Consider the following 12,185-nt stretch of genomic DNA (forward strand, 5'->3'; position numbering starts at 1 on the left):
ACATAAAGCAGTATGCTAACAAAAACAATGGTAGACCTTAAACCTTGCATGTAGTGTTCAGAAGTGCTATAATAATTATTTTAGTGTCAACAAAAACATACATCTACTCATTTCTCCCAAGTCATGTTTAATTACTTAAGTATCACAACAGAAAGGCAAAAATAATGCAATTATAGATGATGTGCAGAATATATTACTGGTATCTGCTGGACAATAAGCTGTATTATTATGCCCCTCTATCTATGATTTTTGAAGCTCTATTTTATTTAATTCCTGAAGCAAGGTTAACTCGTATCAGTGAAACCTCTAAAATAATCATGATAAATCTAAAAACTTTTTGTTTGGTTGTGGTTTTTTTAAAAGCAATACACCTGGATTTAGCAAGGCAGATGGCCTCCTTATATCTAAGTGATAAGGAAAGTTAGAAATTCTCCTACTGTCAGAACTACACAGTACTAAAATGCATGAAGGCAAAGACACAAACCCCACACATAGGCCACAGAATATTAGAGCCGTATATGTGAATTGGAATTTGTCTCAGTAATCAATTTTTTAAGTCCTAACAATCTTTTTATTCACCTGGAATGGTTGAAAGCCAAAGTTACCAGCCATACCTGTCAAAGAGCTGACTTTGTTGTGCCCATCTTTGTTTATGTATGTATTAGCATCTTACTCCATCCCAATTACACCACTACACAAAAGGCACCTGTTAAGACTATTTAACCTAAATCAGCCTATTAGCCAGGCTTCTATATCAGCCTCAGAACTGCACCTTTTCCTCTGAGTCACAGTCATTAACTAGTACTTACCTGATACTACGAAGGAAAGAATCGAAGTATTAACACTAAGTTTTAGTGAATATTTTCCCTATAATAATATTCCATTTTTTAAATAAAACCATGATTATTTTTTCCTGTCTTCCTGAAAGTAAGTGTGTGGGAGTTGGTGAGAAGCACTAGACTTGCAAAGTTCCTACGCTTGACATACTTACACTTGACACACACAACACAGATTTCTCACTAGATAACTCCCATTTACTGTCACTGTAAAGATGCAGACTCCATTCTTTCTATTCTATTTTGCTGCCCTAGACTTTTGGTGAGAAGGCATCAACATTTTATCAGAAGAGGGTATGGACAAAGGAACAGTGCTATTTGATGAAACTGAAAAGTAGAACATGAATGAATGCATCATTGAAGTATTAAGTGAAGAAATTCTGAATTCCAGACAGCCCAAATTAAAAAAAAAAAAAAAAAAAAAAAGAGTGGGAACAAAGTTAAGATAAAAGGAGTTTTGTATTTTCATTCAGTTTTAGGAAGTGAAATGTTCTTTTAAAAAAAAAAACAAACAACACACACACTCTAACTTAGATTCAATTAGCTAAGAGGAATTCCCAGCTTCCATGGAAATCACAATCATAAGGCAAAAAAAAGGTTTGGTAATTGTCGTCTTTTAAGGAAATATCTTCTTAATAACAAATATTCACCTTAATGTTGCTAGTCACAGTTGCAGCTATCTTGCTTCACAGTTCTCAAAACCAAGATACCACATTTGCATAAAGTGACCCAGTAAGAAAAATCCGTAAGTCCCCAACTAAGATGTATGAATATAACAAAGAAAAGCACAAACACAGCTTTTAGATACAACTGAATGCTGGAATTGTATAAAGTACCAAAGACTTCATGTGCCAGAAATATACAAATCACCAATGCTGAGCACAGACGATCATTATTTCTAAACAATCTAGAGGGGAAAGGACACAGAGACCACAGATGAGCTGATCCAGTGATCATTTCCTTTCTCAGTTCACACATTTCATTGTGGTTTGGCAGAGTTCTGCCTGGATTGGAATAAAACAATGTTTGCTTTTTCAACTTCTTTGGTTTCAATGAAGTTTTTTCTTCATCCTTTATTAAGAGTACAAAACATTCTCCAGATGTTCCTGAAGCTTACATTTCTAGGAATCAAATCTTAGGATCATAGGATAATTCAGGCTGGAAGGGACCTCGGGAGGTCTCTAGTCCAACTTCCTCTCAAAGAAGGGCCAGGTGTGAGGTCAGACCAGGTTGTTCAGGCTGTGACCCAGTCAGGTCCTGAAAACTTCCAAGGATGGAGATTGCACAACCACTCTGAGTGACCCGGTCCAATACTTTACTGTCATCATGGTGAACACATTCCTGATACTCAGTTAGAACGCCTCTTGATTCAGTCAATGTCATTGTCTCTTGTCCTCCTGTCATGCACAACTGTGAAGAGCCTGGATATGTCATCTTGATGAACTCCTTATAAGTATGGAAGGCTGCTATTCAGGTTCCCCAAAGTCTTCTCCAGGCTGAACAAACCCAGCACTCTCAACCTCTCCTCACAGTGCAAGTGCTCTAGCTCGCCCACCATCTTGGTGGCCCTCCATTGAACTTGTTCCAGTCTACTGATGTCTTGGAGCCCAGAACAGACTTTTTCCTTCTGCAGTCAATTGTCTTGGTAACTAAGAGGGAGCCTTCTATATGATAGTCAATGAATAATGCTGCTTTCATTCATTTCAAAAGTTATTAACCAAATAAACATTTAATGCAAGATTGTTAACAATTACATGAGCAATAAAGCTACTTGAATGTATGATTGTCTGTCAGTAGTTAATAACACAAGTCAGTATCTCCCATTTCAGCAAAATGCAAGTGGACTATGAAATATAGCTTTTAATTGCAGTTGATATTTAACAGTCACATGGAAAACATCCGTTCCTACACAAACTTTTGAATAAAACAAAATGGAGGCATGTTTTACCATCCCACAAGCCAGACAATCTCCCACACTAGGACTGTTATAGCTTTGGAGCAATTCATTCTCCTCAAGAGCATGTCAGAAGATTGATATAAGAATTAAGAGCATTGTAAGTGATCAATAGCACCATTATACTAGACACAAACTTCAAAAACAGTTGTCTTAGTTAATTTTGGGATCCATTACATGGGAAGAAATAGTTTTTTAAACATACCTGATAATTTGCTCCTTATACACCTTTTATACATGTTGCTTTTCTTAACAGTAATTGCTCCTTGCCATGTAACATACATTCCCTGACTGCAAAAAAAAAGTATATATATATATATATATATATATATATATATATATTCTTGGTCTTCTGGCATAGAACAGCTAGCCAAGAAGTAGAAGAGACTAGGTCTCTAGGTCTGTATTTCTAGAATGGTGATTTGCCTGGGATACAGAATAGCTGTTAAATACAGTTAACACTGCGAACCAACCAACCACCTTCATTTAGAACAGAAGGATAGAATATTTGGGGATACACAAATCTAAGACTTCTGAGAATAATGGGCACCTCTTAAATATAAAAAAGTTGGTTGGGAAAAATCTTTTAAAAGATTATTCAGAGAGAATTAGTAATTTCAGAATATATGAGTTGTAAAAACAATTGTTAAAACAATTTTTTTTACTCACTGAAAACAATTTCTGAAGGTTTTGCACCTAAAAGTGCATACAACAAACCTAAAAACACAACTAAGTGAAACTCCCACAGAATCAGTTGGTTTATAGAACAAAATGTATACTAAATTCTCCAATTAAAAACCTGTAAAGTAGTTTCCGTGCTTTTTAACCCACCTTCCCACAGCAGGGAATTAATCCCTCCAGGGGGATGCAAACAAACTTCAAAGAGAAGATTATACCCAGACACTAGTACTGTACAATGTAATGTTTATGGTCAAATTTGTTCAGATTTTCTGGCACTAGAATCCAGGTCAGATGTGCAGAAACAAAGACTAGTTATTAAAAGGGCTCCTGCAGTTACATCAAATAGTCATGATGGCATATAGCAGTAGGATAAGCCAAAACTGTATTCCAGTTACAACTCCTATGGAGGCTTTGGCAGTAGAGGAAAGAGTTGCAGCTATTTGACTTTTGCTGATTGTAACAAACAAATACAGATATAAAAGGAGATAACTGGCTTTCCAGTCAATAAAATATAAAAATCTTTTCTATTGGTTCATTATACCATATATACAATACACACATGATCATTTCATAAAAGATAAAAAATATTACTTCAGTATATATTGACTAATCATAATTATTTAATTTTGACATCCCTCCTTTTCATAACATTCTAGAGACTGATCTCACAAAACAGTATCTTGAACTAAATTCTGGGATTACGAATTTCAACCTTTGCTTTTCCTGGTTATTTGATCAAGTTCCTCCGGTTTAGAAAAAAGTGCGATCAAAAATTCACAAATATACTTACATGGTGGGACTTCTCTAGCATAAACATAAGAATATTTGTCAGAAATAATATTATAGAAAAATACTTGTATAATTATGGCTTGATAACGTCTGGTAAAAATAGTTAACCAAATCATAAGCTGCGTTCATGCCTTATTTCTAGGTAAAATCATTTGATCAAAGGAAGAATTTTGGAAACAGATAAAAATACTTCTGTAGACAAGTAAGAGGAAGCAAAAATAAATTCCACACGGTAAGTTTTAGAGTATTTTTTGTTTTAAAACTACCCCTTCCTTATATGAGCAGCAAATACAAATCTGAAAATGCATTCACTTTCTCAATCTAATGAAGTAAGAATTATTTCTATTTTAAAAGACAAAAAAGGCAAAACAGTCAAAGAAATGAGAAAGTTTCCCACAATCAGGGATGAAGGCAAGAATTTCTCATTATTAGTCCTAACTGCAAAAGATTCCACAGAACTGGTTAAAATATGAAGATATTTTAAAGATATCTTTAAAAGCTAGAACAGCATAATATTAAATATACTTCATTATCTCATAATACATGGTTCTTAAGAATAGTTTTAGCCAATAAGTGGGTAGAATCGCAGTGCAAAACAGTACCTTTCCCAATGCAACTGATTCCTGAATAGGTTACTTCTGCATACACTTCAAAGGTAGTTTCTGGATTTTGTCTGAAAGAAAAAAAAGTATTTAGCACATTTAGAATTTTTTTTCAAGTATGCTTTCAATTACTCAGACAAAAAGGGTTCTAAGAATGCATACATTACAATGACAACTTGATAAACTAGACTTTTTGTTTTAGTCTGTGATGATTTCACATCAGATCTTTCTGCCTTACTAGTATGTAAGAAGATATGACTGAAGCTCAGGTTAGTTAGTATGAACAGGGTGTCTAAAACTTCTACAGAGAAAAAAAGAATCAAAACAATAGAAATCAAGCACACAGAACCTTTAAGTCAATTCAATTGTTGTGAATAGTCTGCATTTCTAGGTACTAAAATATCACAGGCCTATCATTCAGAACTTTGCCAGAAAAATAAAACCATGCCTTTTATAATCACTTTTCAGAATGCTACTCAGATAGAGAAACAACACTTATTTCAGTCTTGGCCACAATAGTAATTTTGATTACATGGGCAGCTTGCAAAAGCAAGTTCTTTTTATTTCACCTTTACTTTCAAATGAGAAAGTAAATCATCTATGTGCTAAATACAGGGATTTTTTTCAGGAAAAAAAAAAATCCTGAATACTCTTTTCTCTTCACCAAACTGAAAACAGTCACGTTGTCCAACATGGGACAAACAACCCAGATTCACATTTTCATTACTGTGACCCTTGAGTTCAACTTCATGACACCTGTTTGCTCAGGAAAAAGGAAAAAAAAAGAAGCTGCAGTCAAGAGGATGCAAAGTCATTTTATGCATACATTACTGGAAAACTTAAGAGGCTGTATTTAGGATGAAGACAGTTCTCCTCTTTAATACCTGTCAAAATATTTCTATCTCTTTGTCAAAAAAAAAAAAAAAAGGCCCTGCTGAAGAATATTACAAATGCACAAGGTTTCACCTCATGAGACTCCAGAGTCTTAAATCCAGAAAGCTGCCAGATGCATGTGAAATAAGGAAATAGGTGTGATAGTCAAAAATTATACCAAATTCAGCTATAAAATGTAAATGAAGCTTGAGGAAAGAGACTTATTCTGCTCCAGAGTTATAAATATACCAGCAATAAAAGAAAAAGTTAATGATATAAGACTTAAAAAAACCCAAACATTTAGTGTACATTTTCAATTCTTACTAATATAACTCCATAAGTGAAGCTCTGGAATTACTTTTCACAAGGAGCATGTAAAGGCAGCAGGTAATTATATAAGAAAGCATATTTTGAGTTAAATTCCCGACCCTAACAATTTTAGCTACTCCAAAATTTTTTATGAGATTAAAGAGAATCCCACATTAGACTGTAATTGTTTACTTAACGAAATAAGGAGTTTGTAAGTCTGAACACATGACATTTTATTCTTAGACTTTCTGGTTAAAACCAAGAATCAAAACTGCATCATTACTGCTCTAAATTTATGCTTGCTTGTACAGTGATAATATTGTCTCCTATGTGTTAATGTAAACTATCTAACATTAGAAAATTGTTGAGGTATAATTAACTTGTGAATTTTGTTAGCTTCCTTACAGCTAAGGATAAAAATAATTACAAAACCCATATATATATATATATATATATGCTAGAATTCCTACCTGAATAATAATTTTAAAAATGAAACTCATCTTACTCAGCATCTCAAACCAAACATGTCAAGGAGTTCAGCCTAATCTTCAGAGAATTTCTATTATTTTTAATCCTACTTTAACACCAAAAGGGATTAAACAAAACATTTCTAACCATGCCACAGGCCCACTTAGTGTAACTCAAGTGGCTTTAAGCCAAACCCCACACCTATTTAAATCGACAGAAAAGCTACCGTTGGTTTCAGTAGCATGGGATCACACTCTACAGTTTTACAGAGCACCTCTCAGGAGCAACACTGGTTCACAATTCAATTAATGTTAATTTAATTTGCCACCAGTTCCCAACTGATTTGTCTTAAGTAGCCATTTTTCAGAAAACTACATTCATAAGTTATGAGAAATCTAAAATCAACAAATCAATTATTTTGCAGTATAAAATAAACTTGCATAATTCTCTCTGTGCTACTTAGAGTTACTGCATATAATCTGCTTCAAATATTGAGATTCTTAGCTACATTCCTACAATCATGGCACAGAATGAGGATGAAATGATATCCACGTAACACCAGAAATGTATTTTTCCTTTCATATATATTGCTGTGCAGCCTTATCTTACCCTCCTTGTTTATGTCTTTATTTTTAGCACCCTGTTTCCTTAATTAAAAGTTTATAAATTTTATAATATTTTTACAGCTAATGGATAAAATAACAAACACCTTTTTAGTATTATGTTAGAGTCTGTGTTCAGATTCTTTAGTGAAAACACTGTATAACACAGCTGGCAAGAGCACATACTATATACCAAAACTTTCAGACAAAAAGACATCACATTTTGTATTTTAATATTCCATGACAAATGTCCGCTTATTTCTATGAACAGTGAAATTAAAGTAGCTTTGCCAAGTCAGAAACTTAGTATTAAAGGCTGCATTCAACAAGCTAACACCTCAGTATGAGAATGAAGTCATTGTTGAATTCTGAATATTTTATAACTTTTCAGTGGAATTAAGGAAACAAGTCACTTTGAGACTTCATACAGTTTGCAAATATAGCATAAACATGCATCATAATATGTATATTTTGCAGTCCGTTTTTACGACTATTAAACTACCCTGCAGTCATCTAATGCCACCTGTGCATTGTATTGAAACCTCAACCCACTGAAATCATACACAGCATTATAACCTTAAACACAGACAGTTTTCTTTCCTCCCAATAATCACTTAAAGTCAGTTATCAAGTGAACATGCAGATGCAATAAAAATATACATAGGACACATATGTACAAAAATACATGATACCCCATTTATTTGATAACTGGAGAATTTCAGAAGGAAATGCAATACTTTTTTGTAAATAGAAATTTGGGAAGGAGCTCTATGAGAAAAGAATGCTTTTGTGATAAATGCTAGTTGTATGAATTATTTCAAATCTCTCTGATGTAGAAATAGCTTTAGTATCAAAGCAATCCATAAGAAATTAAATTTTACATTGAAGTAATATAATATTTTAAATAAGATATTTATGTACCATTTACAATCAAAATTATTAGTTTTTACCAAACTGCAAGAGATTTGTGCAGAATAAAATGAAATAAAGTCCTCCTCTGAAGCTGTATGTATGGAAGTACATACCTTACTTATCTAAAGCCTATTTCAATTCTGTCAGGAGCGTTTTTTTCTACACATAGGAAAATTTAATAGCACTTATGACGGAAAGTATCATTCTACTTAAAAATTGAGGCATAAGAGAGGAGCCTGAGACTGATAATTAGTTGTCTTGTAACAAGACTTAGTTGCTCAACTCTTGCAGAAAAAAAATTATTACCAGAAATCCGTAATTCCTAATTCAATTCAGAAATTGCATCTCAAACCCTGACTAATTTCCATATATTCAACTTTTTCTGCCTGGTATTCCCTAGGTAGATAATATTACATTTCAGAATATAGCAACCTTTATGTAAAGTATCTGAAAGCATTCCCAGATTAATATTAGGGATCTCTTCCGTCATCACTAAAATACACCTCTGGAAAGGAACATGCCAAGTTTTTTACCGTGCAATGCAATTCTGTTGAACAGATTGATATTGACACATTAATTTTTTTTTTTAAAAAAAAAAAAAAAATTTCTTTCTCTCTTGTAATGTCTTGAGTACTGAAGGCCACCAAGAAGTGATAGCAGCCAGGTTAACTAGATTCCTATTTTACATTACCTCGCTGGCACAGAGTGCCTTGCACGTACCGTATGACATGCTCCAACACGAAGCTCAACCCAACAGTGTAACCTAATACTCAATTTACCTTTTTTTCACCTGCAGCTATACACAAGCCAAAGGCTTACAGGATTGCTGGCAACTTCTTGATTTCTTTCACTTCAATCTGATGCAGCTACTGATAATTTCCTCTAAGCAATCTTTCACTCAAATGACTCATTACTATACATCCACCAAAAACATGAATGACATCCAGGTTTCATGCAGAGTATATCACAGTGTGTGCAAGTGATCATGTGCCAAGGAGTTTAATATCCCTCATAATTATCAATCTATAGGAAGAAGCAAGAGATCTGACTACTGGATTTTTGCTAGGGCTCCAACACATATTAGCGACACCACTAAAGGAGGCATGCCTCAGTATACCCAATTATAAAATAATTTTCTTGTTCACACTCCCACCTGCCCCAATAAGGGAGCTACTTATCAACTTGAAAATCTTTGCTGGATTAAACATCCAGCCCAGAAGAGCAGGCCAGAAAAGCCTCTTACTCAGACAGACTCTCTCATTCTTTATATATTTCAAGATTGTTTTGAAATTTTGCCCATACTCTACTTGGGCACAGTGTTCTGTCCGAAGTGGAAAAGAGCAATTTATTAATTGTTGCTCAGGCAAACTTGCTTAATCATACAATGGACAAAATGCTTTCTCACAAAGTCCAAGAGGAATGAAAAGTAATGCTTATATGGAGTTATCACCTGTGTTTTCCTGGTGACAGAGAAAGACATGGGCTTTGTCTGTAATCTTGAAAGACACATTCACACTGAAAGACTTTGCACAGAAAAAGTCCTAAAGTCCATTGGCTGTAATAAATACTTCTAACTGCTACATCTCCTCACTGATACCGGTGAGGTTTCCAGTTGAAGCTTCTAATCTGAGTGATTACATTCACATTCAGCAAAGTGTATGCAAAGCCGTTAAAGGTCAAATTAGCAATCAAAAACCCAAAAATGGTAAACACAGCTTGTGGATTCAGTATGTACACAAAAGAAACTACATCTTAAGTGAGCATCAGCCTTTTAATAGATTTAAGATAAGGTCATCATAAGAAGTAATTTCAGATCATAATCTTGAAGTGACCCAAGCAAGGATGACCACTGCAAGATCCGAAAGTGTAAGTTACAGATACAGCCTGCTCTGCTGTCAAAATAGTAACAATTTTAGATTCTACCTGTATTTGAATGTAAGCTAAGAGTTTAACTAGTTTCTCGGACTTTGATTTTTTGTAGCAATAGCTGAGAACCCATACGCCAGAAAAGTGTAAAAATTATCCCCACAGTATCTCCCGAAGAAGGAAGGTTGCTGTCTGGAACCAACCAATCACCTCAGTGTTATCATTACAAGCACTCATCGTCCGCTTACATTTTCCTGAACACCTGGGCTTGGGAATGTGAAGATGTGTCATCACACTAAGGACACTATAAACTATGTCTCCTCTAGTCTCATATTCAAGTTAAACAAAAGAGGTGAAAAGTTACAGCCCTATGTAATCTTGAGGAACACTGTGTTCAAGAAGGAAAAGCAATTGCTCAACAGCACCTACTGAAAGTGCTGAGTAAAATACGATCTAGCTGGATCTCTTCACTCTATCACACCTTTCACGCACAAAGATGTCAGCACTCCCTGCTTGGTGATAGCTTTATTACATCTCTACCTGTCTCAGAGGAACTGAATTTGCCTGGAATGGCATATGAATGAACTGAGATCTTTAATGTGACAATACCAAACATACCAACAGGGCTTACCAATAAATCAACCCCCAGTTTTATGAAAATTAAAAAAATATTGAGGGCATGGAACTGCAGGCCCAACACATTAATCACTTGCACCACTCTTCTCCTTCCCCCAAATCCCCTTGCTAAAGCACTTTCAAGGTATCATAGCTAGACTATCCATCTTTCCTTTAGCACACTCTAACCTAGGCAAGGAGGCTTTGAACTCTCTCCACCCCACCACACCGCCATCACCAGTGCTGGCAACGAAGACTTTCCCATCCCAGCAGCCCCAATCCTCCTTAAGGCCTGCACTGATAAAACTCAAACTGCCCTCACAGCCTGGCCCTATGCGCTACCACGGAGAACTGAAGACAGGGAGAAAGAGAACAGACAACAGACCAGGTTTGGGTTTGAGAGCGGGAAACGACACTCTCCTTCCCTCCTCAGGGCAGGGGGGACGGGGGAGCTCCCCGCCCCGGGGTCCTGCCGCTGAGTTAGGGTTTGACGGCACGGGGCCCTCTGCCCCGCCGCCTCCTGCCTCCCCGGCCCGCGAGCTGGCCTGGGGGGGGTGGGAAGCACTCTTCCCCCTTCTTTCTCCCCCTCTTTCTCGCCCTACCCCGAGGCCTGCAGGCTCGGCCGGGGTCTCGCCCGCGCGGCCTCACAGGGAGCTGGAAGGAGGGCGGGGAAGTCCCCTTCTCGCTCTCCAGAGCCCTCCCGCTTTCCTGAGGGCCTGCAAGCGGGGGTGGAGAGCTGCGGGGAGCACTCACTTGATCCTGGATCCCATGGTCTCTGGGGGGCCGCATAGGCCCGGGCCAGAGAGAGAAAGGGGGAGGGGGCCGGAGCTCGGTGGGCTGCGCTCTCTCCGCCGCTCGCCCCCTCACTCCATCCCGGCCAGCGCCGCCGTCGCCCCAGCCGAGTCACGGCGCGGCGCGAAGGCTGCCGGGAGCTGTAGTGCGGCAGGGCCGCGCGGGCGGTGGCGCGGGCGGGGCCAACGGCCGGCCGGCACCGCTGAGGCCGCCGCGCGCCCCGCGGTGTTGGCATGGCAACGCACGCTGCGCGCGCGCGCGAACAGTCCCGCCTTGCCCCCTGCCCGCGGCGGGCGGGTGCCGTCGCTCCCCTCAGGGCGCCTCAGGCGGGTGTCCCGCGGCGGAGCGGCCGCCGCTGCTCAGCCGAGCTCAGCGGCTAAAAAGCGGCTAAGAGTCCTACCGAGCAGGAGCGCCAGGAAGGCGGCTGAGCGGGACGCTCGTCTCCAGCAGCCGGCCGTGGAGGAGAGCTGCCTCCCTGCCCGCCTCGGCGCCTTACGTCCTGTCAGTGGGAACTGAATCCTCAGGCACCCCCTGAACAGGGCCAAAACGCGCCACGAGCGTGATCCAGAACCCGTAGCAATCCACTGGGGACTCATATCCAGACCAGATGAGGACCAGGACTGTCCATCCTGGAAAATCCTGTAAAGAGGTGAGCCATCCCCACAGGGACAGTACTCGGCGTGGCAAGAAGGAGACTGGAGTCCCAGGCAGAAATAAGTGTCCGATGCCTAGGGACTACAGAAGAAGTCAAAGAAAAAAAGGCAGAGAGAGGGGGTGTGAGCTGGTACTATTGCAGAGCTATGATAGAACATTTTGCACTGTTGGTCACAGAAACCAAAGCTGCTGAAAAGGCAATAAAGGATGGCTAGAAAGAATTACAAGCCCA

The 12,185-nt window shown here is 38.4% G+C and overlaps 1 protein-coding gene across 8 annotated transcripts in view; it reads right to left on the reverse strand.

Moving 5' to 3' along the window:
* DENND1A (DENN domain containing 1A) overlaps nt 1-11,428 on the reverse strand; it is a 221,909-nt gene extending 210,481 nt beyond the window's left edge. For all 8 annotated transcript variants that reach the window (XM_075170831.1, XM_075170830.1, XM_075170832.1 and 5 more), the window contains exons 1-2: nt 11,261-11,428; nt 4,863-4,933 (exon numbers count right to left, since the gene is read on the reverse strand). In XM_075170831.1, coding sequence (XP_075026932.1) covers nt 4,863-4,933; nt 11,261-11,277 — 88 coding nt within the window. In that variant the 5' untranslated portion in view covers nt 11,278-11,428. The remainder of the gene's footprint in view (nt 1-4,862; nt 4,934-11,260) is intronic.
* Nucleotides 11,429-12,185: the final 757 nt, after the last annotated feature.

The sequence above is a fragment of the Calonectris borealis genome, chromosome 21, assembly GCF_964195595.1.
Source record: "Calonectris borealis chromosome 21, bCalBor7.hap1.2, whole genome shotgun sequence".
NCBI lineage: Eukaryota > Metazoa > Chordata > Aves > Procellariiformes > Procellariidae > Calonectris > Calonectris borealis.